The following is a 27,310-nucleotide window of genomic DNA, read 5'->3' as shown; positions in this document are numbered from 1 at the left end:
CCGGTTGCCCCGGCAACGGCCTGTCTCGTGCACGCGCACGCGGGCTTTCCAGCCCCGCCAACGGCCGGCAGTGTCGTCGACTCAGGATCCGTCTCCGCAGGCGCTGCCCGACCTGCTGAGTAGCCGTGTAGTGTAGAGATACAGCGAGGAAACATGCCTTGCGGCCCACCGACCAGCGATTCCCTGCGCACTTATGCCCCTGTCCCACTTAGGAAACCTGAACGGAAACCTCTGGAGACTTTGCGCCACACCCAAGGTTTCCGTGCGGTTCCGGAGGTTGCAGGTGGTTGCTGGAGGTTGCAGGTAGTGGAAGCAGGTAGGGAGACTGACAAAAACCTCCGGGAACCGCACGGAAACCTTGGGTGGGGCGCAGTCTCCAGAGGTTTCCGTTCAGGTTTCCCAAGTGGGACAGGGGCATTACACTATCCTACATGCACTAGGGCCAATCTCCCCTTACGCCAAGTCAATTAACCTACGGACCTGTACGTCTTTGGAGTGTGGGAGGAAACCAAAGATCTCGGAGAAAACCCACGTGGAGAACGTACCAGCTCCATACAGACAGCACCCTTAGTCGGGATCTAACCCGGGTCTCCGGTGTTGGAAGGCAGCATTTCCACCACTGCGCCACCCACCATGGTGGTGGTGAGTTTTGTTGAAGGAGTGGATCTGGTGTAGAATGAAGTAAAGTTTGGGATCCATTGCAGAGATCTGGTGAAGGGCGGAAGAAGGATCACAAAGTGAAAGGTCACCTTTCTTTCTCCAGAGATGCTACCTGACCCGCTGAGATACTCCAGCATTTTGTGTCTATCTTTGATGAAATGAAGTTGGGGTCCATTGCAGATTTGGTGAAGTAAAGTTAGGGTCCATTGCAAGTATGTTGAGTAGTGGCAATTTTCTATTTAATGTGCAAAAACAGAAGTCTCGACCCGAAACGTCCTCTATTCTTTCGCTCCAAAGATGCTGCCTTACCTGCTGGTTTTTCAAGCTTTTTTGTCTACCTTCACATTGTTGTAATGCCATTTTGGGCATTAGTACACCTTGAAAGGTTTTAGGGTATAAGAAACTTGCGAGAAGGTGGTACTCTTAGACATAGCAATAATGGCTAATGTACCATATGCTTTCCTAATCGCCTGTGACACAATGTGTTTAACTTTAATTGAGACACAAGAGACTCAATATTCCAACATCAACAAAGTGCTGGAGGAACTCAGCAGATCAGGCAACATCTGTGATGAGCAATGGACCGACATTTTGGGTTGAGAACCTTCAGACTGATCAGGGCAGTGGAAGGGTCCTGACCTGGAACACCTTATTTTTCTCTGCAGATTTTCCCTGACCTGCTGAGTTTCTCCCAGCATTTCGTTTATGTTCTTAGCTTTAAGTGACTTATGTATAAGAATTACTTTTATGTTTCCCAATCTCTCGCCAATTAAGAGAAAACACTGCATTTCACTTTTGTGGCCTTGCATTTTTCCATATGGTACTCTATCTGTCACTTTATTCCCAATCAATTAGCTTAGCTTGTTAAGGACATGGAGCCTTCATCACTATCGTAAAACTTTGTTTGCCCAGTATACACTGGAGTTTTTTGGTGCCAGACAGCAGATTTCCCACACTATTAAAAAATATCTCAACTCCCAACGTAGTTTCAATTCACCTCTTGTTTAATAGACAATAAGTGCAGGAGCAGGCCATTCAGCCCTTCGAGCCAGCACTGTCATTCAATGTGATTATGGCTGATCATCCACAATCAGTACCCTGGTCCTGCTTTCTCATATCCCCTGACTCCTCTATCTTTAAGAGCTCTATCTAACTCCCTCTTGAAAGCATCCAGAGAACCGGCCTCCACCGCCTTCTGAAGCAGAGAATTCCACAGAATTCACCTACTTTTCTACTTTTAATCCCTTCATCTAGAATTTTAAAATTATACTAAATCTTCCACCAAACTTGCTGATTTTAATGAGAATGTGAAAAATAGAACCCGAGGCATTTCAGTGGAACATGTAAATGGGCCCAGGTGAGTTTGAAGGGAGCACAGAATACAATTGACTTTCAGGGGAGAGGTGAACCCAATCTGTTTTTTGTCTTCAGTAGACTAGGAACTCATTAGTAACAACCTGCCAACCAGATGTACAACTTCATTGATATGCTGAAAGTTAGTCTTTTGATTATGTTGTTAAGAATACAGGCAAAACGATTGAGGTATTTACTGTAAGAAAATATTAGCTGCATAATTAAATTGTGTGATCATGTCACAAACAGATTTTTTGAGGAGGTAATAAAGAACATAAATGAAGGCAAAGCAGTAAATTTTGCCTACATGAACTTCAGTAAGGCTTTTGACAAGGACTATTTCTGTGCTATGTGATTCTATGATTATACAGTGCAAGAACAACTTAACTTAAGAGAATGTTGAGACAACATTATTTAAATGAAAAGCTTTATCTGATAGTTTTTTTTTTAGCATATCTCTAAAAGCAGCAATATGTCCCTGGTATGGGGATGAGGAGAGGCCACAATAAGATAAACACACAATGCTACTTATATTCAGATAAGGAAGTGAGGGAACCTGTTCCAATAGCTTCAGACAGATAAGAGAGGCAAGTCACTTAAAGCAAGCCACTGGAGTGATCGTCACAGGAAAAAATTGTTTCAACACGAACTCACGAGTAAGGCCAGAGATGAAGAGGGTACACAATCCCTTGCTTAATCAAGGAGAGGTCACCTTTGGTATGTTTATTATTGATCAGTTAGGGAGCAGACAGCCAAAATAGTAATGAACCAACGGAATACTGACAGACCTTTCAAAATAGTTTATATAGGTTAGTCGGTGAAGGTTGAGGACTTAGCAGATAATCAAGGGCTCATCGATCGGTAAATCATCAATGCCAGCCGTGGTTTTATAGCTTAATCATCTCAAAACGATGAAGTCCAAGACAAAGACCGTTGCTGCTTGTATCTAACATTGAGGCAGCTTGTTCTCACTGCTTTACCGACCAATCCAACGCTAGCAAATCAATGCATATTACATATTGTATGCTATACTGGTTTGTATTATTATAACGTGATAAATAAGGAAATTGTTATTTCTCAATTAACCAATAAATTGATTTACTACACACGGTGCCACCTTGTCGACCATTTGTATCAAACTTTAAGATAAGGATCTTAAGGGTATTTTAGAGCTCTGAATTTTTTGGAGGGAGTGGTTGTGAAGATAGGGGTATATTATGTTTGGAGCTACTGTTAAGCTCATCTGTATTTTTCTTTTATGGAAGAGTAAGCAGCTCAGTTTACTGTCTTGGCTCAATTCACCTTGATTTGTTTGGTCTGCACATAACATTGCTCTCTTGTGGACTTCCCTAGTAACTACACATTGTGTAGCCCATCTCTACACTTTTTCCCTGTACTACTGCTATTTTTATTTTTAGTCTAAAAGTAATTTTATTTTCTACACTTTTAGATATTTAAATGATACTAGTACTAAGGATGAGGAATATTCAGGGTGTTTGGCTGCCAATTCTCTGCTCCCATTCCTCTTTACTCCCATTCACAACCCTCTGATCGACCCTTTATAAGTTCATAAGACATAGGAGCAGAATTAGGCTATTTGGTCCATCAAGTCTACTCCACCATTCAATCATTTCCCTCACAACCCCATTTTCCTGTCTTCTCATAAACTTTGTCTCTCTATAAGGGAGTCGTCCCCCTTTACATCGGGGACCTGGGGTGGAGAGTGTTGCACATGTCTGTGGCCTGTAACAGGTACTTGAGCCGGTTCACGTACTCGTCTGCCGCCTGTCACTTCTGCGGCGAGGAAGAGACCGTGTTCCACATGTACGTGTAGTGTGAGAGGTTGCAGCCCCTGTTCGACTATCTGAAGGGGCTGCTCCTCAAGTATTGGCTACATTTTAGCCCATGCTCCTGATATTTGGGCACCAGGTACAGAGGAGGGAGGGTCGGGAGGGAGGGTCTCCTTGTCGGTCTGCTCCTGGGCCTGGTCAAGATGGCCATTCGCGGGTCCAGGCAGCGGGTAGTCGATGGCCGCACCGGGGTCGACAGCCGCACCGGGGTTGGCTGCTTGCCCCTTTTCCGGGCCGACGTCCGTGCCCGCGTGTTCCCTCTCCAGGGACACGGGGACTTTGGAGAACTTCCGTGGACACTGGTCGCTGCGGGAGGTCGAGTGTATTGTTGATAAAGTTGGCGATATATTAATCTGATGACCGTTTACTTGTAAACTGTCAATATAGGCAGCCTTTGATTGTGTTCATATGTTTATTTTTATTTTCTGAATAAAAGTATTTATATAATTAAAAAAGGCCAAAATTCCACAGAAACTGGTCTCGTTTTGCTGAAGATAAATACAAAGTGCTGGAGTAACTCGGCGGGTCAGGCAGCATCTCTGGAGAAAAAGGATGTGTGAGGTTCCGGGTCGGGACCCTTTTTCAGACTGAAAGTACAGCATCAGCCAGCTCCTTTCGATACTTCTCATTTTGCTGAGCCAAGTCAATTTTCACAACTTAAACATTGACCTGTAGCACTTAACTTTTTCCACAGCAGCCTTCATACATAAACACGTGAGCCATCTGTCCAAAAGCAAACGCTCGATTACCCAAAAGTGCCAGCTTATCTACTGAGTCTGTGACCAGACCATCCGTGACTATGCCAAGGCACAAAATTTGAGTAAAACTATACGTGGCATTTCATTATTTCCCTGAGACACACCGTTGCATAGTTTGATGGGTTTAGGCTGAATAACAAAGAAAGTGCGTCTCCCGTTTTCAGCGGCAGGTCGGGTTCACCAACAGCAAAGTCAGCCTCTTCCTTTGTACAAAGCACCTCTTCACTTTCCCACCACCGACACTCGAGCCGCCGAGGTAGTGCCAGGAGAGGCCGATAACATCCTGGGACATTCAGTTGCAGTGCAGGGATTCTAAACCTGCAACCCTGTAGTCCATCTCTCACCAAAGCTTCTTGGTACCATGAAGTTAGCTTGTTGCTGGGATACTGGATGCTGTTACCGGGCATTGGAAGAACAACCTTAAGTTAAATACAAAAACACCAGTTTAAATTTAATCTCAAAAAAAACATTGAAAAGCAACCTCTTAATTTATACTTTAACATGAGAAGCATGTTACAGAATACTATGGTAGATAAAATGCTGGAGAAACTCAGTGGGTGAGGCAGCATCTATGCAGCGAAGGAATAGGCGACATTTCGGGTCGAGACCCTTCAGACAGATGTGGGGGGGGGGGGGTGCGGGAAATAGAAAGGAAGAGGCGGAGACTGTAGGCTGTTGGAGAGCTGGGAAGGGGAGGGGAAGGAGGGAGAATGCAAGGACCACCTGAAATTGGAGGTCAATGTTCATACCGCTGTACTATGTTGTGCTGCTGCAAGTAAGAATTTGACATATGACAATAAAACACTCTTGACTCGAGTTAAAATCTGTATTAATACAATTAATGGTTTTCGGTAAAAAACATGAAACTGCCAATGCTGGTTGACCAAGGAAAGATGAGTGGGAGTAACTTAGCGGGTCAAGCAGCATCCTTGGAGAACAAGGATAGGTAACGTTTCGGGTTGGGATCCTTCGTCAAGATTTTCTGTCTAAGTTAAAATTGACCCTAACTATTCTACAGCCAACACACTTCTGAAGTCCAGTGACTATTTTATACACAAACTCAACATCTTTACGCAGCATGAAGGTTATGATCAATGAATAGGTACTGTCTGTTAATCCAAAACTTCCTTTGTGTCTGAAGAAGGGTTTCGGCCCGATACGTTGCCCATTTCCTTCGCTCCATAGATGCTGCTGCACCCGCTGAGTTTCTCCAGCTTTTTTGTGTAACCTTCCTTTGTGTCTGTTGTCCCCCAAACATCATGTTAATGATCAGGTCATGTACTGTTTTAATGATCACAACTATTGGAGAACGCACCATCATTTCTTTGAGTGATGCTGTAAAACCTTTTAACCTTCCTGAGGGTGCAGAGATAATTTGAATATCAGAATTAAATTGAAGAGCTTTTCTAAATGAGATGCGCATATGCTGAAATTAGCTCAAACTCACAGCTTTCCAATTTAGGAGCAAGATAAGGTGTGACTAAGCCAAGGTTTATACCAATGAAAGACAAAATGCTGGACTACTTCAGCGGGTCAGGCGGCATCCCCGGACAACATGGAAAGGTGATGTTTCAGGCCGGGATCCTTCTTCAGATTTAATACTAAAATAATTTTAGACATTTAGATGAACACTAACTTGGCTGCACTGTTACATTGATGAAAATCCTGGAATAAAACTCATACTTTTTCATTTTCCTAAAATCAATTAACCATCTTCTTCCTTCAATAATGACCAATATTGTACATTACTTAAACATAATCCAGAAAATATGCACACATTTCTCCAGAAAGCCCTTCAATGATGAATGGAAAAAACTTATGATAAAGGGTTGAGATATAATCCTTGTGTTTAAGAAGGAACTGCAGATGCTGGAAAATCGAAGGTACACAAAAAAGCTGGAGAAACTCAGCGGGTGCAGCAGCATCTGTGGAGCGAAGGAAATAGGCAACGTTTCGGGCCGAACCCCTTCTTCAGACTGATATAATCCTTACCTGGTTAATGGAGTAATTTCCTGATTCCACATCTTTGGCTGTCACAACATGCACCTATTGGTTGGAAACAATTCAAATGTTAATTTTTCTGAAAGACGTTCTTCGAAAATGTTTTATAACAATAGACACTTTTTCTTACAGCAATTCAACCTACACACATGTACATGCACACACACATATGTACTATATATATATATATATGTGTGTGTGTGTGTGTATAATTATACACACATGATTCTTATTAGTTGTGGGCTAGGATTTATAACCAACACACTTGACCAAAGATCCACAATCCGGAGGCGGGGAACTCATTCTTTGAGGAAGTAAATAGCAGCATAGACAAAGGAGAGTCAGTGGATGTTGTTTACTTGTATTTTTAGAAGGCAGCTTGCCAAATACAAATTAGATCTGCAATGTCCTGGTTTATTTCCAATGGTGGAATGCTGCTGCTCTCGTCTTCAAGTAGCAATCCTACAATAATTGGATCAGCGTTGTATTGAGTTGTTGGTGTTAATCACTGTGTTCCCCAGATCAAGAACAACTCAAATCTGCAAACAACAGGCAGATTTAAAAAATAATTCCGTAGAATAAAAATCATGAAACGTGGACTAAAATGCTATTTTAAATACATTCCAGGTCCTCGGGACATTCCTAAGTGTTTTTGATCTGATTAAGCATTTTGAAGGGTAATGATTTTAACATGGGATAAGCAACACCTACTTTGACCATATCAAGGGCCCACTAATTGCAAGCTGTGCATGAGCCAGCAATCCATTGGTTTTAGCTCATTTATCAAACGATAAAGGCAAGTGAAATTCTCCTTGACTATACATGTTATAGTCTAGTCTTATAGGGGTGGCACAGTGGTGCAGCGGTAGAGCTGCAGCCTTACAGCGCCAGAGACCCGGGTTTGATCCTGACTACGGGTGCTGTCTGTTACGGAGTTTGTACATTCTTCCTGTGACCGCGGGGGTTTTCTCTAGATGCTCCAGTTTCCTTGCACATTTCAAAGACATATAGGTTTGCAGGTTAATTGCTTGTATTAAAACAACTGGTAAATGTCTATAATGTGTCGGATAGTGCTAGTGCATGAGGTGATCATGCGGTCAGCATGCACTCAGTGTGTTGGAGGGAGGGGGCCCTGCAACGGCGTTCTCCACGCTGTATCTCTAAAGTCACGCCGGGGTCTCTAAAGTAAACCCGGCGTGGCTTTAATGTCGGGACAATCGCCAAAGTCGTGGGATGAGATACGTTTTTTTGGCCTTCCATCACAGCTATATCTTCATCTGGGGTCTAGGGACTAGAAACAATGCCTCTAATGATTTAAAGCATCTGCATTAAATTGGTCTGCAAGGACGCTGTATCTTTAAAGTCTAAAGAAAAAGGAAAGTGCAGATGCTGGTTTCTTCACAAAATAAGATGCAAGTGCTGGAATAACCCCCCACCTCCTACCACAATCTTTCTGACGGGTCCAGACCCAAAACGTCACCTATCCATGCTCACCGGAGATCATGCCCGACCCGCTGATATACTCCAGCACTTTGTGTCTTTTTTTCATCTGCCTCTGGCAGATTTACATGAATGCAATCAAATTGTCATCAGAGCCAAATCTACTGTAGATTAAATTAGTTATTAGATAGCACTCATTGACAGTAGTAAACCATTGCCAATTAAATCCGCTCACAACATAAGGGCATTACAGAAGCAGAAGGCCGTCAATTTACACCTTTCAATAAGATCATTCTTCTCAGTTCAGCAGCATTTAAACACAATGTTCTAACACACTGCAGATGTCCATGGATATGAAGCCAAAATATTCATAATCATGTTTACTAGATATGGATGTTGGAATCAACTAACTATTGTACAAAGCAACATTTTGGACCAAGAATGACCCATTACTTCAGCAAAAAGCAGACAGGAGGAACTCAGCGGGTCAGGCAGCATCTGTGGAGGGAAATGGACCTACAACATTTCAGGTCAGGACCCTTCTTCCAACCTCAAACATTGTCTATTAATTTCCCTTAATTTACAGATCGAGCACAGAAACAGTCCCTTCTGTCACCCGAGCCCGCACCAACCAGTGATCAACCGGTACCATAGCACTATCCTACAAACTAGGGACAATTTACAATTTTACTGAAGCCAATAAATCTGTAAATCTGCATGTCTTTGGAGCGTGGGAGGAAACTTGAGCACCCAGAGAAAACCCATGCGATTGGAGAGCTTACAAACGCTGCACAGACAGCACCTGTAGTTGGGGTCGAACTCGGATCTCTGGCGCTGTAGCTTTAGCGCTGCGCCACTGCGCCGCACTGTCCCTCCACAAATGGTTACCTGCTGAGTTATTCAGCACAAGATTCCAGCATCTCCTGTGGGAGCTATTCACAATTCAGGATACAACAAGCAAGTTCTATGGTAATCAATAACTATGTGATTTCGTAAAAAGCTACATTTTCATCAAGCATCCTTGTACTCCTTCAGAAAGGAGTCAATGTTTATCCATTCTTAAAGGATTGAGAGAATTGATAGGACATCCAGGTTCAGGAAAAGCTTCTTCCTTACAGCCATCAGGCTATTAAACATACAGCCGCCAAATAAGCTCAGAACTACATAGACTTGGGGGCATTGGTTTTGTCTTTTTGCACTATTGTTTGCAAGTATGTGAGTGTGTATATATTACTATGTTTACATATTCTGTTGTGCTGCAGCGTCAGAATTTCATTGTTCTACCTGGGACATATGGCAATAAAACACACTTGACTCTTGAATCTAGATGTCTCCTGCAGAGCAGTGTGGCAGAAGAGAATGTACTAGGATTTTTCAAATCATCAAATTAACTTACCTGATTGTTTCGAGATAAAAGGTCTTGCTCAGGTTTATCACAGGTGACCAAGTCTCCCTCCACAACATGCATATCATAGGTTTTCAAGCGGAAGGTTGCGGCTTCGTTCCAGATCTTACTGCAGTACGAGTGCACGTACAGAATGCGCATGTAGTGTGGTAAACTGAGCCAAGCCCGTGTGCAGCCTTCCTGGCTGTTGCCATAGCGATTTAATGCGCGGAGCACCAGTCGCTCCCTGGTTTTGTACTCTGGCATCAGGGCAAGAGTTGCTTTGGCATCCTCTGAAGGAAAGAAAACACTGATGATGTCAAGGACTCTGCAGGGCCTCAAGTACGGCACAGTGGCGCAGCGATAGAGTTGCTGCCGTAAAGCGTTTGCAACGCTGGAGACCGGGTTAGATCCTGACTACGGGTGCTGTCTGTATGGAGTTTGTACGTTCTCCCCATGACCTGTATGGGTTTTCTCCCGAGATTTCCTCCCACACTCCAAAGACGTGCAGGTATGCAGGTAAATTGGCTTGGTAAATTTGAAAATCGTCCCTAATGTGTGCAGGATAGTGTTAATTTGCAGGGACCACTGGTCGGCGCAGACTCCTGGTGGGCAGAAGGGCCTGTTTCCGCACTGTATCTTTAAAACTAAAATCAAAGTGAGGGAGTATATTCTCGTTGTGGTTAAACATTTGTGAAGGAAACAGGTACAATCGCTGGAGATCTTCAAGTATTAATTCTGCTCTTGCTGTAGAGAATATACTGTATCTTGTTTTACCTGAGCATTCAGGAACAAAAATAAAGTGTTTTTCACAATCCCAGGACATACCAAGCACTTCACAGACAATGAAGTACAGTATCACTCTTAATGTATGACAATAGATAGAAGACAATAGGTGCTGGAGTAGGCCATTCGGCCCTTCCCTAAACATAAGCCTTCCCTAAACAGCAGTATCTAACACAGATAATCCACTTAATATAGACACATGATAGCAGATGCTAGTTTACACCGAAGATTGACGCAAAATGCTGGCGTAACTCAGCGTCTCTGGAGAAGAAGGAATAGGTGACGTATCGGGTCGGGACCTTCATACCTTCACTTGCATGAAGTATTTTGAGACCTTAAGATGGAATTCACATCAGTGCATTTACAGCGGGGCGACAAACTACTTCAATCAATGGAGAACATGGACAGGCAATGTTCTCCAGAGATGCTGTCTGACCTGCTGAGATATTCCAGCACTTTGTATCTTTTTTTGGTATACCAGCACCTGCAGTTCCTTGTGTCTACACTTATTTGCTTAACACGAAGAAAATAAATTCTAAAATTAAAAAATATATTTTTTTGATTGTGGCTATTGGCACTTACCTGTATTAATAAAATGTCTTTTGGCCTTATTAACAGGATCATTTCCTTCTTCTGGAGTAAAGAATAAATGCAGAGCTTTCACCTGTGCAGATATAAAGGAGTTCTGTGACTAACGGTCTTCACATCAGCAACAATGGCGTTTTAAATGTGACTCACATCATAACATCCTTCCCAGAAGTGCAATATGACATTAGCCGAAGAGAAAGATATCAAGATATCTAGGCACTTTTAAACATTTTAATGCTAACTGCCTTCCCAATATCCTAGTGGATCAACACCTCAGTGCATTAAAAGGCTCTGCAGGAATGGAATTTTCTTTAACCTCCAAGCCTGCTACCATCTTGGGCAGCAAGGTGGTGCTGCAGGTAGAGTTGCTGTCTCACGACTCCAGAGGCCTGGGTTGGCATCTCATTGTGTGCAGTTAGCCTGCTCTACCCTATGACGGTGTGGATTTCCTCTGGGTGCTCCAGTTTATTCCCACAACCCAAAGACGTGTTTGACATTTGGTTTAACTGGCTTACATTAAATTACCCCTGTAGTTAAGAGAAACAGATTTCAGGGAAATATTTGATAGAGAGGAGATTGCTCCGAGAGCCAGCATAGGCCCGATAGGCCGAACCGCCTTAGAGAGGCATAGTCACACAGCATGGAAACAGACCCTTTGGCCCAATCTGCCCACACCAACTAACATGTCCCATCTACACTAGTCCCACCTGCCAGAGTTTGGCCCATATCCCTCTAAATGTATCCTATCCATGTACCTGTCTAAATGTTTTTTAAACATTGAGATAAAACCTGCCTCAACTACCTCCTCCAGTCGGCTCGTTTCATACACCCATCACTCTTTGTGTAAAAAAGTTATCCCTCAGGTTCCTATTCAATCTTTCCCTCCTCGCCTTAAACCTATGTCCTCCGGCTCTCGATTCCCCCACTCTGTGTTTACCCAATGTATTCCTCTCATAATTTGTACATTTCTATATGATCACCCCTCCTCCTCCTGCACTCCAAGGAATAGAGTCCTAGCTCGCTCTACACTGTGTGTTTACCTTCTGTGTAGTAAGGAGATCTAAATAGTTATAATTTACTGTGCAAGAAGAAAACCAGCTACAAGTTGCCTTCATTAAATTCATTTCCTTCAACATCAGCCAGTGATTAAGTGGTGGAAACATCATGTATTAATAATATCAAATGGTTGCATCTCGTAAAGAAATTCTAGATTTGAAAATAGTTTGCTTTACCATTCCTCTCAAATCTCCTTTATTAGATTTCAATCTCTATGTAAAATCACAAGGATATTCAAAGGCAAGGTAGTAAATGTAGGACCAATTGATCAGGCAAAAAAAAGTGTGGTACAATCATTTGGCTCAAATACTCAAAACCTATTTATAATCTACACAATCTTCCTCTTGTCCCTTTTATCTGCATCTCGCAATATAACTCTCCACTGCTTTCATTTCAAAGTGACAATTCAGCTTCTCTTTAAATGAACCCTGTATAAAATAAGTTCAGAGCTGTAAAAATATTTATGCTCTGAATATTCTGTATCAATTCTGCAGAGTCTGAAGAAGGGTCTCGACCCGACACGTCATCTATTCCTTCTCTCCAGAGATGCTGCCAGACCCGCTGAGTTACTCCAGCATTTTGTGCCGATCTTCGATGTAAACCAGCATCTGCAGTTCCTTCCTACACTACAGAGGTAAGGTGCAGATTATATCCAATTTCAAGGACATTAACAGGACACACAATAACAATCACAAATCGCCCATGATATCGGGTTAAAATTTAACCCGAGGATCCAGGCCAATTTTTGTTGCTAAGAAATGGTATAGTAACAGTACAAAGTCCTCAAGCCCACAGCTCTGTGTGATCACTATGCACCAGAAGGAATTAAAAATGCTCGCTTTGAAAACGTCTTACCAAATTCTGCTTGAGAAGAGCCAAACCAATTTGATCAGCTTGAACATTCAGTCCTAGGCCAAACCGCTGAGGCCCATAGTAGTTTACAAAACCTCTCTCCTGCAATGGAAAGAATTCATTGTCAGTACTAATCTGATTAGAATGAATGAGAGATATCAAAATTTTATACATAACAACTTATCATTCAATTAAATAGACGTTGCTTTTTAATCATGAGAGTCTCACTCAAGAACCAACTAGAATAGGGAAAATAGGGAATTCCCACTTGAATAGGGAAAATAATTTAACTTTTCTTTAGCTAATGATATAACAAATCCAGACAGTCTGTGCCTGCTACAAAGGATGGTAAACAATAGCATAATCTGCAGATGCTGGTTTGCACAAAAGGACACAAAGTGCTCGAGTAACTCAGCAGATTAGGCCACATCTCGGGAGAACAAGGATGGGTGACATTTAGGGTTGGGAACCTTCTTCAAACTTCAGTAGCATACTCATCACACTACAGGAGGATCTAATAACTCAAGGCGGTACTTTCTAGTCCATCTTATGGAGGTAATAGTAGGTTGGACATCTTCAATTGATAAAATGCCAGGCCTAAACAAAATATATCCTGGGCTCTGAACCAAGCGAGGGGGTAACAGTGTAGGAAGGAACTGCAGATACTAGTTTACACCAAAGATAGACACAAAATGCTGGAGTAACTCAGTGGGTCAGGCAGCATCTCTCGAGAAAAGGAATAGGTGACTAAAGTCAATTAGTGCAAGAATTACAGGTGAGATGATGAAAGATAATATCAACAAGTGATGGGAATCGTTAATTCACTGCCTGGGTGGTGAGGTGAGCTCACTTGATTTGAAAGTACCCAGATGATCACTTGAAGAGTCATTATCTGCAAAGCTATGAAACAATTGCCGAGGAGTAAATTAACTTAAAATAAGAAAGGATGAGATGGGCCAAATGCTTACATTTTAATGATTCTGATCTTTCGAACATTGCATTTGCATAAACTATGCATTGCATGAATTGGCATTTCAGACCCAGCATTGTCTGTCAACCAAGCTGACCCAAGGACAAAGGTGGAGGATAGAATCCTTACCAGACATTAACTTACAGTCTGAAGAAGGGTCCCGACCGTAAAACGTCACCCATCCTTTTTCTCCAGAGATGCTGCCTCGCCCACAAGCACTTTGATACAAACCAGCATCTGCAGTTCTTTGTTTCTATAACTTACATACCATGCAGGGCTGAGTCAATAATATTATCTTCCCCTTCTATTCCCTTACAGTTCAGGATGTTTATCCTCAATGCAACAAAGGCCACAGTCTTCAATGGGACTTTACCTTGACATTCTCAATGGCACCAAACACCCTTTCAGCAAGACTTGCTTCAGGATCATCTTTCAGATGCTTGCTGACATTTCTTACGATGATACTAAAATGGTTTCCCTTTAGTTGTCCTACTCGCAAGTGCTGAGTTGTAGTTCGCAGATTATAGATCTTCAAATCCTTGTTTTGGATGGATGACTGCTTTGCTTTTAACCTTGGCAGGGAACAAAGTGAGTGTGAATAACGCAGTGAATCAGGCTACCTGTACATACATTCTATTTTTTTAAAAAACCATACCGAACACTTTAGTATTTTCCATGTTTGTATTTATATAAATAGCATGGAAACAGGCCCTATGGCCATCAAGTCCACGCAGTTCTAGATTAGACGACTTTCTCATCCGCTCCCTACACACTAGGGTCAATTTTACAGAGGTCAATTAACCTACAAACCCGCATGTCTTTGGGAGGTGCATGAATGAATGAATGAATGAATGCTTTATTGTCACATGTAGGAGGAAACCGGAGCACCCGGAGGATCACAGGAGGATTGTGCAAACTCCGCACAGACAATACGTGAGGCAAGGATCGAACCTGGGTCTCTGGTACTGCTAGGCGGCAGCTCTTGAAATCCATTGACTCAGGAGCTACGTGACAATGTCTCACTCCAGGGACCTGAACAAATAATTCAGGTTGCGGTACTGAGGACAACTGCAATGATGGAGGGATTTCAATGATTTTTAGCATGTACTCCACTTCAGATTTTCGGTCATGTGGGTGCGGATCTACGCTCCAGTGACCTTTCGTGAAATCACCCTATAAGATCATCCCTCATCCTCCTGCGCTCCAAGAAATAAAGCCCTGGAGTCGCAGTGGTAGAGTTGCTCCCTTACGGCACCAGAGACCTGATCCTGACTGCAGGCACTATCTGTACGGATTTTGTACGTTCTCCCCGTGACCGCATGGGTTTTCTCTGGGTGCTCTGGTTTCTGCCCACACTCCAAAGATGTACAGGTTAATTGGCTTCAGTAAAAATTGTTAATTTTCCGCAGTGTGTGGGATAGTGCAGAGGAATCGCTGGTCGGGGCGGACTCGGTGGGCCAAAGGTCCTGTTTCCGTGCTGTGTCTCTAAACCTATCAGTAAATCCAAGGGGAATAAATGCTAGCCTTTCCAGGGCTCCCAATATAATGATTGAAATGATTAATGAATCATCACAATGTTAAAGTTACAAACATTGGCAACAGTACACTTTGTGCAAGGTTCCCGCTTCACACGGCAGGAGGACAAACCAAGCATTTCCAAGCTAAAGGCTGCATGATCTCAACTGTCCAGGCTATCCGACTGATTAACAAGAGTATTAGTACTGTGTACAAGTGGTAATGTGTAACATCAGCTACTGACACCTTGGGAAGAGGCATCGGGCTTGTGTTAGGAGAACATAGAAACATAGAAAATAGGCACCGCCATTCAATATGATTATAGCTGATCATCCAACTCAGTATCCTGTACCTGCCTTCTCTCCATACCCCCTGATCCCTTTAGCCACAAGGGCCACATCTAACTCCCTCGTAAATATAGCCTCAACTACCTTTTGTGGCAGAGAATTCAACAGATTCACCACTCTCTGTGTGAAAAATGTTTTTCTCATCTCGGTCCTAAAGGATTTCCCCCTTATCCTTAAACTGTGACCCCTTGTTCTGGACTTCCCCAACATCGGGAACAACGTTCTTTCAGATCAAGCCCTTGTGTAACTGCAACATCTCCTTCCACAGCCATCTCAGCATTTTCCCAGTGGACTCCCTAGAGATTGCCTAAACCATGAGAGATTTAATAGGAACCAGAGGGGTAACTTTTTTTGCACAATGGATGGCGGATGTACGGAACAAGCTGCTGGAGGAAGTAGTTGAGGCAGGTACTATCACAACGTTTAAGAAACATTTGGACAGGTACATGGATAGGGCAGGTTTTGAGGGATATGGGCCAAACGCAAGCAGGTGGGACTGGTGTAGATGGGCCATGTTGGTCGGTGTGGACAAGTTGGGCCGAAGGGCCTGTTTCCACACTGTATTACTCTATGCTACTGTGGCTCACGGCAGACTGTAATGGTGCCTTTACATCCCTGAATAACGTAGCCGATTTTATGTGTTGCTACTGAAGAGCTCATTCAGAGACCGTTTGGATTTTATTTCTTCTTTTGTTCATTACAAAAAGTGAATGGTTAACAAATGCTGACTCAGAGCCCGACTCCCTAATTTGTGTTTCAGTCAAGGTTGTTTTAGCAAATTGGTGTATCAATTTCCAGAGGCCAATGTACTTAACAGAAGTTACACAAAGGCCTGATTGCGCCTTAATTTAGTTCAACAAAGAAACTGACAAGTTACTAATGAAACCTGTCCTGACTATGAACCATGAAAGTCCTGACATCCCTGGAATCAGTCTGGTGAACCTACTCTGTGCTCCCTCTATGGCAAGAATGTCTTTCCTCAGATTAGGAGACCAAAACTGTATGCAATTCTCCAGGTGTGGTCTCACCAAGACCCTGTACAACTGCAGTAGAACCTCCCTGCTCCTATACTCAAATCCTTTTGCTATGAATGCTAACATACCATTCGCTTTCTTCACTGCCTGCTGCACCTGCATGCCTACTTTCAATGACTGGTGTACCATGACACCCAGGTCTCGTTGCATCTCCCCTTTTCCTAATCGGCCACCATTCAGATGTTCTGCATCTCATAGTTCCAGCGTGTGTTCTCCCCCCTCTCTAGTTCTCTGTTCGATGCTCCTCCATTGAGATCAGCTATAATTTACAATACGTTCAGTTCTTATCTCAGAAGGCACCAAAACATCTGTTTGGGTGAGATAACTCTGTCCAACAGCAGTTGTATCATTAATGAAGATAACTGACCATCTGCAGTTGCATCATCAATGAAGATAAGTGAGCCAGTACCTTCTGCAGCCATACATGCCCAGGCCATAACACAATGTGAGATTTGTAAGAGAAATAATCCCATGTGGTTAAAGTGCACACTGTCAGATTTCAATAAAGGCCATTTTTATACATTTTGGTTTCACCATGTAGAAATTACAGCTGTGTTTATACATAGTCCCCCATTTCAGGGCACCATAATGTTTGGGAGACAGCAATGTCATGTAAATGAAAGTAGTCATGTTTAGTATTTTGTTGCATATCCTTTGCATGCAATGACTGCTCTGTCAAGCCTGTATTGCAGCCATCTTTAACTTATGCTTGTTTTGGGGGCTAGTCCCCTTCAGTTTTCGCTTCAGCATATAAAAGGCATGCTTAATTGAGTTCAGAGCGGGTGATTGACTTGGCAACGCAAGAATTTACCATTTTTAGCTTTAAAAAACTCCTTTGTTGCTTTAGCAGTATGTTTGGGATCATTTTCTTGCTGCAGAATGAACCGCCAGCCAATGAGTTTTGAGGCATTTGTTTGAACTTGAACAGATAGGATGTGTCTATACACTTCAGAATTCATTATGCTACTACTATCAGCAGTTGTATTATCAATGAAGATAAGTGAGCCAGTACCTTCAACAGCCACACAGGGCCAGGCCTTAACACCCCCACCACCGTGTTTCACAGATGATGCGGTGTGCTTTGAATCTTGGGCAGTTCCTTCTCTCCTCCGTACTTTGCTCTTGCAATCACTCTGATATGTTAATCTTCATCTCAACTGTCCACAAGATCTATTTCCAGAACTGTGGTTGCATTTTTAAGTGCTTCTTGGCAAACTGCAACATGGCCATCCTATTTATGCGGCTAACCAGTGGTTTGCATCTTGCAGTGTAGCCTCTGTATATCTGTTCATGAAGTCTTCTGCAGACAGTGGTTATTGATAAATCCACACTCGACTCCTGAAGAGTGTTTCTGATCTGTCGGACAGGTGTTTGGGGGTTTTCCTTTATTATAAAGAGAATTCATCTGTCATCAGCTGTGGAGGTCTTCCTTGGCCTGCCAGTCCCTTTGTGATTAGTAAGCTCACCAGTGCTCTCTTTCTTCTGAATGATGTTAGAAACAGTCGATGCAGTAAGCCTAAGGTTTGGCTGATGTCTCTAACATTTTTATTCTTGTTTCTCACTCTCATAATGGCTTCTTTGACTTTCATTGGCACAACCTTGGTCCTCATGTTGATAAACAGCAATAAAAGTTTCCAAAGGTGATGGAAAGACTGGAGGAAAGACTAGGCGCTGTGAGCTGCATGAAGGAGGCAATTAAACACACCTGAGCAATTACAAATGCCTGTGAAGCCATGTGTCCCAAACATTACGGTGCCCTGAAATGGGGGCTATGTATAAACACAGCTGTAATTTCTACAAGGTGAAAACAAACTGTTTAAAAATACCGTTTAATAAAATCTGACAATTGCACTTTAATCACATGATGGAGTACAGAAGCACATAAATAAACGATGGGTCTTTGTCCCAAACATTATGAAGGGCACTATATCCAAGCAAGCACTTTGTCAATTGTCATGTTACTCTTCCACAATAGGTGACATTTTGGGTCTGAGGAAGGGTCCCGAACTGAAACGACACCTACCCTTGTTCTCCACAGATGCCGTCTGACCTGTTGTTATTCCAGCCCTTTGTGGCCTTAGCAATGATGGATGTGCAGGTCTTGGCGCTCATTAGAAGCATAAAAGTTTGGCTCAACCATGTCCCATTGAACACGTCAAGGGGACGTCAGCCATTGTTTTCACCTGAACTGTCCCTGCAGTCTGGTCCCCACCATCTGATGATTGAGAAGCTCCGACTGTCCCTCCATCTCCTTCCGCCAACCATGGGTGGGCAATAAATGGCGCCCATTCTAACTTGAGCAAACTTTTTAAAAAGCGCGTGATTTTGATCTTACTTGTCGATCGTCACGTTCTTCACGACCATGGTCTGGGAAGTGTCGGCCTTCTTGTCTTTGATGCCTGCGTAGCTGAAGTCGGACGGCAGCACGCCAAGTTGAGAGGCCAGGCTAGCGACTGCATCCAGGGTCTCCATGTTCACCTTGTGCAGGGTGAATGCTTCAAAATACGTTCAGAACGGATTGAAAGCCCAACCACATCAACAATAGTCAAGGGCCCTAGTTACCACCCAACCCCCGTCCCGCAACCTTGGTTCTCTCTCCTTCATGTCCGTCCATCTCAAATAAACGGAGAGGATTATTTGTTAAATCACAACGTTTAAAAGCAGATGTGCGGGGCAATTTTTTTTTTGTACACAGAAGCTGGTGAGTACCTGGAATGGGCTGCTAGGGGTGGTGGTGGAGGCAGATACGATAGTGGCGTTTAAGAAACTGTTGGATAGGTGCATGATTATACAGGGAATGGAGGTGTATGGATTAAGTGCAGGTAGATGAGAGTTGGTCTTGGTATGTTCAGCATGGACATTGTGGCCTAAGGGCCTTTCCCTGTGCTGTACCTGTTATGGTCTATGTTCACAACTGAGAACATTCATCATTCCTAACGTGCAGAGCACTGGTCTTTCAGCATGAAACAGCCTCACCACAGTGTGTTGCTCATTAGACAGTTGTTTCCATTCTGGACACCCACGTCCATTAGCAACATGCCAACAGTGACTACACTGTCTGAGTATCCCACTAGCTGCCAGAGGGTCGCAAAGCATTCGAGGTTGTGGAAAGCACAACGTCAGTGCAAGACTTCCTCCGATCTAGCAACATGGAATCCAGCCCTTCAGCACAAGAAGTCCATGCTGATTTTCAGCTACCCTTCCCCAGCCTTCTTCACCTCTTCCCCCGTAGCACAAAACATTGACCTCTAATCAAATACATTAACCTCTACAAAATATATTAGAAAATAAATAAATTAAGCTCAAGAAAATACTGCCTTTCCTTACATCACCCTCTAACTGTCCAAACATGAAAGTTCCCCAATCTTCCCCACTCCCCCAATAACTGTGGCACATTGTTGAAGAGCAAGCAGTGGTTTTGCTACCTGTATACGGTGTTGATGGTCCCTGGTATTCATGGGCAGCTCGTTTCCTGCTGCCGTTAATCTTGTCTCGAAACCTCACGGTAATCACCGCGTCCGGCCGGCTCCCGTCCCCTTGCCCGGAAAAGCTTTTGGTTTCCAGCAGCTTCCCAAAATACCTGCTGACAAAATGATGGACGGCCTTCCGGTGTTCCTTGTTTCCATCGGGCTGAAAGGAAAACTTGGAACTGGTGTCCCTCGAATCCAAGAAGCGGAACAGCCCGTCGGCTTCTCCCTCGGACACCAGCTGACGGAGCTCGGAGTACTGAGGGTCAAGCCTGACTCGTATTTCAGCGCTGCTGGTGACGGTCTTCAGGAAGGGATATCTCTGCCGAACGGCCTTGTGGACGGATGCCCTCTGGCCTTTCTCTTGGAAAGTCACAAGTAAAAGTGTGGCCTCCTCCTTCCCCTCCATGGCCAGACTTCCCCCTTTCGCTGAGCTTGCAAACTGTTCCAGTGACTCGGCTATCGAGCATCCCAGAAGCATCTCTAAGCTACGTCCCTGCACTTCAACTGAAGGGGAATTGATGGAAGACTCAGACAGCTCAGGATCAGTGTTGAGGCTGGCATCGCTGGGTATAACAGTTGATTCACCCACGCCAGCCCGTTCAGAATCATTCGCTGGCGATCTTTCCCGTTTCTTTGGCCTTTTGCTTGGGGTCGGCCGGGGCTGGGGCTGGGGCTGGGGTTGGAGTTGGCTGCTGTCAATGGTGCAAGTATCCCGCACACAATCAACGTCGTTCACCAGCCTTCCACACATGTCGATCTCCGTCACCACAAAATCGCTGGGCGAGTTCTTGATCGTCCCACGGAAACCAACGTGATCACTGACCCAGCACCAGACGGTCTCCATGTCATACCTAGGAGGAAAGCAAAAGCACGACATCGGATCAACAGGCCCTGGAGAAGCAGCGAGGTATAGGAGGCAATGGGTTTGCATGTGTACAGAAAGCAATAACTGCACAAGGTATTCATGGTAAATCACTACAATACAGCCAACCATCATTTTAACGGATCTCTTTATAATGGATTTTGGTTATAGCGGACGGACCTACCGAGCCTGCATTTCAGCCGCCCACGGGCCACTGCCATTGACTCCGCCGACTCTCCCCCATTCCCCACCCACCAGCAGGTCGGGGCCACCAGCGCACCTGGATTCCAGGCCCAGTTCCGGACCGAGAGCCTGTGGAAGGGTCTCGACCCGAATCGTCACCTATCCATGTTCTCTAGAAATGCTGCCTGACCTGCAGAGTTACTCCAGCACATTGTGTCCCTTTTGAGATTGACCAGCAACTGCACTTGTTTCTATTCTACTATTTAGAACAAAGAAGAACAAAGGGAAAGGAGAAGACTTTTGCCTTCCATCACAGTGAGGAGATGTTGGAGATTCACTGTGATGGATGTTTGTGTAAAGTGTGTTACGTGTGGGTCTTGGTTTTTTTTGTAACGGTAAGTCAATAGTCAATAGTCAATTTAATTGTCATTTGGAACCCTTGAGGTCCAAACGAAATGCCGTTTCTGCAGCCATACATTACAACAAATAGACCCCAGACACAACATAATTTACATTTTACATAAACATCCATCACATTGCTGTGATGGAAGGCCAAAAAAAACTTGTCTCTCCACTGCACTCTCCCCCCCCCCCCCCCCGATGTCAGAGTCAAAGTCACAGCTCCCGGCTGGCGATGGCGATTGTCCCGCGGCCATTAAAGCCACGCCGGGTGGTGCAAGATCGCACACCGGGTCTTGGTGTTAGAGCCCCCGGCGTGCGCTCGCAGAGTCCCGCGGCCATTCCAAGCCGCGCGGGGCGGTGATGTTAGGCCCCGCTCCAGGAGCTCTTCGACCCCGCAACTCGGGCGGGAGAAGTCGCCGTTGCAGGGGCCCTGAAAGGCGGTCTCCCTCCAGGGATCCGCGGGCTCCCGGTGCCGCCGTCCGCAGACCCGCAGTAGCAGCCTCCTAATCTCCGGAGGTCGGGCCGCAGCAGCAGCAGCAGCAGCAGCGCTCCACCACCGCTCCACCCACTCCGGACTCGGCCAGCTCCGCGACGGTGAGGTGAGTCGGGCACCAGAGTCCCCGGTCTTCTTATGTTGGAGGCCGCACCTCATTGCAGCCCCAACGACAACGGAGACCCGACAAGAAAAGGTCGGGTCTCCCGTGCAGGGAGAGATTTAAAAGTTGCCCCCTCCCTCCCACCCCACCCCCACACACACACCCCAACAAAAAATAACAAAAACTACATAGAAACATAGACAGAAAATAATAAAAACGCGGGCGGGCTGCAGAGGCCGCTGCTGACCAGAGTCGCGCCGCCTACCGGAAACTGTTGAAATGCAATTTTGTTCAAACCAAACTGTTTGAATGACAATAAAAGGCATTCTATTCTATTCTATTTATACAATGAGAATCCCATACTTGGCGATAGCAGATTATCAGCATTAACGGACACCACCACCCCCCTCCCCTCCCCGTGGTCCGTTATAGCGAGGTTTCACTGGAAAACCCATTTGGCTCCTTTTCATCTCTCATCTTTGTCACATACTTCACTCATCTGCCAATCCCAACACCCCTCTCCCCCACACTCCCTCGCCTATATCCTATCATTTGCCAGGATTTGTTCCACCTTGACTTCTCTTTTCCAGCTTTCTCTGGCCTACTACAATCACTGAAGAAGGATCTCGATCCCAAACATCGCCTATCCATGTTCTGTAAGTTTTCCTCCCTACAGAAGATTGTATATTTTGGAACTCAATGCAAGAGATGGCAGAATCAGATCTAATGACTATGTTGAGGCATTTAGAGAGGTACTCAAGGTGCACAGTAGAGAGCATACAGCAACTTGAATGTCCAGGAGCGGAAAAGACTGCAGAAAGTTGTGACCACTGCCCAGTCCATTACTGGCTCTGACCTCCCCACCATCGAAGGGATCTATCGCAATCACTGCCTCAAAAAGGCTGCCAACATCGTCAGACCCATACCATCCTGGTCACACACTCATCTCTCTGTTGCCATCCGGAAGACGGTACAGGAGCCTGAAATCTGTAACATCCAGGTTCAGGAACAGGTTCTTCCCCACAGCCATCAACAGGACAACCAATAAGCTCTGAACAATAACAGCCTATTATTATTATTGCACTATATCAGTTTATTTATTGTGTATATATGGTCTACAGTCTATAGACACACTGAACTTTTATCTTCCGTTTTGTATTATGTTTACATATTCTGTTGTGCTGCAGCAAGTAAGAATTTCATTGTCCTATCTGGGACACATGACAATAAAACTCTCTTGACATCTCTTGACTCTTACGGAAGGATACAGACAAAACGGAGGTAAACAGGATTAGTGCGGATAGGCAAAAATGCGATGGTTTTGTGGTATTTTATTGCCATGTGCACCAAAGCACAATGACATTCTTTCTTTGCATGCAGTTCAGTGACAACCTTGTTATACATTAGGCACAATCATACTAAGTATAAGAGTGTAAAGACAGTAGACCATACACAAGAGTTGAGTATGGTCAACTGAAGGGAATGCACATTAGTCAGAAAATTGTATTAGGTAAACTGTTGGGACTGAAGGCAGATAAATCCCCAGGGCCAGATGGTCCACATCCCAGAATACTCAAGGAGTATCCTGGAAATTGTGGATGCATCTGTGATCATTTTCCAATGTTCTTTCGACTGGATCATTTCCTGTGGACTGGAAGGTAGCCAATGTAACTCCACTTTTTAAGAAAGGATGGAGAGAGAAAACAGGGAATTATAGACCAGTTTGCCTCACATCGGTGGTGGGGAAGATGCTGGAGTCAATTATTAAAGATGTTATAGCATTTGGAAAGCAGTGATGGGGTTGGTCAAAGTCAGCATGGCTTTATGAAGGGGAAATCATGACTACTCTTTTGGAATTTTTTGAGGATGTAACAAGTAGAATGTTTAAGAGAGAGCCAGTGGATGTGGTGTATCTGGACTTTCAAAAAGTCTTTGACAAGGTCCCACACAAGAGATTAGTGTGCAAAATTAGAGCACATGGTATTGGGGGTAGGGTATTGACATGGATAGAGAACTGGTTGGCAGACAGGAAGCAAAGAGTAGGAATTAATGGGTCCTTTTCAGAATGGCTGGCAGTGACTAGCAGGGTGCTGCAAGGCTCGGTGCTGGGACCCCAGTTGTTTACAATATATATTAACAATTTAGACAAGGGACTTAAATGTAACATCTCGAAGTTTGCAAATGACACAAAGCTGGGTGTCAGTGTGAGCTGCAAGGAGGATGCTATGAGGCTACAGGGTGACTTGGATAGGTTGGGTGAGTGAGCAGAAACATGGCAGATGCAATATAATGTGGATAAATATGATGTTATCCACTTTGGTGGCAAGAACAGGAAGGCAAATTATTATCTGAATGGTGTCAGATTAGGAGAAGGGGAGGTGCAACGAGACCTGGGTGTGCTTGTACATCAGTCACTGAAACGAAGCATGCAGGTACAGCAGGCAATGAAGAAAGCCTTCATTGCGAGAGGATTTGAGTTTAGGAGCAAGGAGTTATACAGGGCCCTGGTGAGACCGCACCTGGAGTATTGTGTACAATTTTGGTGTCCTAATTTGAGGAAGGCCAATTCACTGGATGTTTTCAAGAAAGGGTTAGATTTAGCTCATAGGGCTAAGGGAATCAAGGGATATCGGGAAAAAGCCAGAATGGGGTACTGATTTTGGATGATCTGCCATGACCTTATTGAATATATTTTTCCCACAGAGAGTTGTGAGTGTGGAATTCCCTGCCTCAGCGGGCGGTGGAGACCGTTTCTCTGAATACTTTCAAGAGAGAGCTAGATAGAGCTCTTTAAGATAGCTGAGGGGATATGGGGAGAAGGCAGGAACGAGGTACTGATTGGGGATGATCAGCCATGATCACATCGAATGGCCTACTCCTGCACCTATTGTCTATTGATTGGCGGTGCTGGCTCAAAGGGCCGAATGGCCAACTTCTGCACCTATTTTCTGTTTCTATCTTGTATCCTTCAAGACCAAAACTTTTTTTGTGGTAAATTCTTAGCTGGCCATAAATACCTGTTGGCCTGGTGGCAGCACTGGTTCAGAGTTGCAGGGGTCACCTTGGCCAGGTGATTATCAGCATGAACATGATGATGAAGTCCATCCCTGCTCCTGCCACCCAATCCTACCTCTGCTTTTAACAGCAACCTCTCTGCAGCTCAGGATTTCCCCCACAAATGTGTTGCATCACACAGGGGGGCAACATGGACTCGTGGAATGTGTGTTGCCATTGGGGACGGGACTGTGCAGTAATTAGTTGTGTGAATAAAAAAGGCTGGTGAAATTGTGTAACAAAGTTAATATCTTAGATTTACATAGCATCTTCAACACAGCAAAACAGGCTTCACTGAAGGAATGTCAAATTATGAAACCAAGCTACAAGGATATAATGCAGAGGAATGTTGCCGGGCCTCGAGGGCAGAGCAGGCTGACTGGAGCGCAGGAGAATGAAGGGTAATCTTATAGAGGTGTACAAATCATGAGAGGAATAGATGGGGTAAATGCAGTCTTTAAACCAGAGTAAGGGAATCACAAATCAGATAACTTAGGTTTAAGCTGAAGGGGAAATATTTAATCGTTTTCATCAGTCTGAAGGAGGGTCCCAACCCAAACTGTGACCCATTCCTTCCCTCCAGATATGCTGCCTGTGCCTCTGAATGTCTAAGATTTAATAGGAACCTGAGGGGTAACTTTTTTACGAGCTGCCGAGTGGGTGTATGGAACGAGCTGCCAGAGGAGGTAGTTGAGGCATGGACTGTCACAGCGTTTAAGAGATATTTAGACATAGCTAGGACAGGTTAAGAGGGATGTGGGTCAAATGCAGGCAGGTGGGACTAGTGCAGATGGGACATGTTGGCCGGTGTGGGCAAGTTGGGCCGAAAGGTCCGTTTCCACACTGCATGTCTCTACGACAAGGGGGGGGGGGGGTGAACTATTTTAGGAATAGACTTACATGAGGTGCCCCAGTCCGAGGAATGAGTAAATGTGCTACACGCCTCCCCCCTTGTTCCAACTATTGTGGGTCTAAGCCACACTCTGTGGAAGCCGGCTCCTCCATCATGGTAAACACAGGGGGAGAGTTCCGTTTCCTGCTCCTTATCCCCGTTACATTGGCTGAGATTGAGCGAATCGCCGGCTGGAGCGTCATCGAAAACTGCTACATTGCGAATGGCAACAAGAAGCAGCTGCAGATACAGGAGAGGCTGGGGACCCGGGCAATGGTCGTCTTGCTAGAGGATCTTTGATGGTAGCGGTGCTGGATAAAGGTGGTGCTGGAGGCACTCCGTAGCTAAGGCTAAGCCTGGGAACCCGGGACACACACACACACAATGCTGGAGGCACTCAGTAGCTCAGGCAGCAGTTGCAGACGTGGGAGAGTGGGCTGAGCCCGGGATCCGAGCAATGTACACAGTGCTGGAGGCACTCAGCGGCTCTGGCAGCGTCCTTGCAGCCTAATAATTTTCTCCAGAGATGCTGCCTGAACCGCTGAGTTACATCAGTTTTTTGTGTCTATCCTACGCCAGGCGACGTTTGGGGTCGCGACCAAGGATCTTTGGTCGCGACCCTTGTTCAATCTGATGGACGGAACGCAGGAAAATAGGGGAGGGACCGCGCCCGGTAGAAACAAGGAACAAGCAAAGTGGAAGCATCGACGATGTTATATACTAGATAATAGACTGATTATGTAAGAGGAACTGTAGATGCTGGTTTAACAAAAAAAAAATCGCAAAATGCTGGAGTAATTGCAGGTTGAGGGGAGTCTTGATAGAATAAAAAGAACCTTTCCCCCAGGGTGGAAATGTGCAACACTAGAGGGCAGAGCCAAAGATCTTTGGGCAGAGCTATAGGGTGATTTCACGAAAGGTCACTGGATCATAGATCCTCACCCACGATTATCGCGTTTGCTCACTGCATTTCATCAAAATTAAGGCATTATTGATGTTTTGAGGAAATGCAGCGAGCAAACGCGATAATTCCCGATATTTTCGATCTTTATATCTGCACGGCCAACAACTTCCGCTGTTATTTTCCCTTCAGCGCTGTCTTGTCTTTACCTTCGTTTTTCTTTATCTTCTGGACTCTAAAGCAGGATAACTGTGTCTCACGGTCACCCCGACTGGCACAGTTATTTACAGCACAAAAACGGGCCGTTATCGCGGTTTTTAACAGGTTTGAAAGTTCGCGTTTCTAGCATCAATAAC

At 44.6% G+C, this 27,310-nt stretch overlaps 1 protein-coding gene across 3 annotated transcripts; it reads right to left on the bottom strand.

The window, feature by feature from the left end:
* Positions 1–1,084: 1,084 nt before the first annotated feature.
* pus7l (pseudouridine synthase 7 like) lies at positions 1,085–27,041 on the bottom strand. Of its 3 annotated transcripts, XM_055650273.1 has the most exons (9): positions 26,062–27,031; positions 20,020–20,915; positions 18,930–19,089; positions 14,072–14,270; positions 12,732–12,830; positions 10,815–10,896; positions 9,459–9,739; positions 6,614–6,667; positions 1,198–5,040 (listed from the first exon to the last, which is right to left on the bottom strand). In XM_055650273.1, coding segments are annotated over exons 1-9 (2,124 nt in total). In that variant the 5' UTR covers positions 26,064–27,031; the 3' UTR covers positions 1,198–4,689. The 3 variants fall into 3 exon arrangements, with proteins under 3 accessions (XP_055506250.1, XP_055506249.1, XP_055506248.1); XM_055650275.1 differs by lacking the exon at positions 12,732–12,830 and having other exon boundaries at positions 1,085–5,040; positions 26,062–27,041; XM_055650274.1 differs by lacking the exon at positions 26,062–27,031 and having other exon boundaries at positions 1,196–5,040.
* Positions 27,042–27,310: the final 269 nt, after the last annotated feature.

The sequence above is a fragment of the Leucoraja erinacea genome, chromosome 19 (genome assembly GCF_028641065.1).
Source record: "Leucoraja erinacea ecotype New England chromosome 19, Leri_hhj_1, whole genome shotgun sequence".
NCBI classification, from domain to species: domain Eukaryota; kingdom Metazoa; phylum Chordata; class Chondrichthyes; order Rajiformes; family Rajidae; genus Leucoraja; species Leucoraja erinaceus.
Note: the sequence above shows the minus strand (reverse complement) of the source record. Positions and strands in the feature narration are given on the sequence as shown.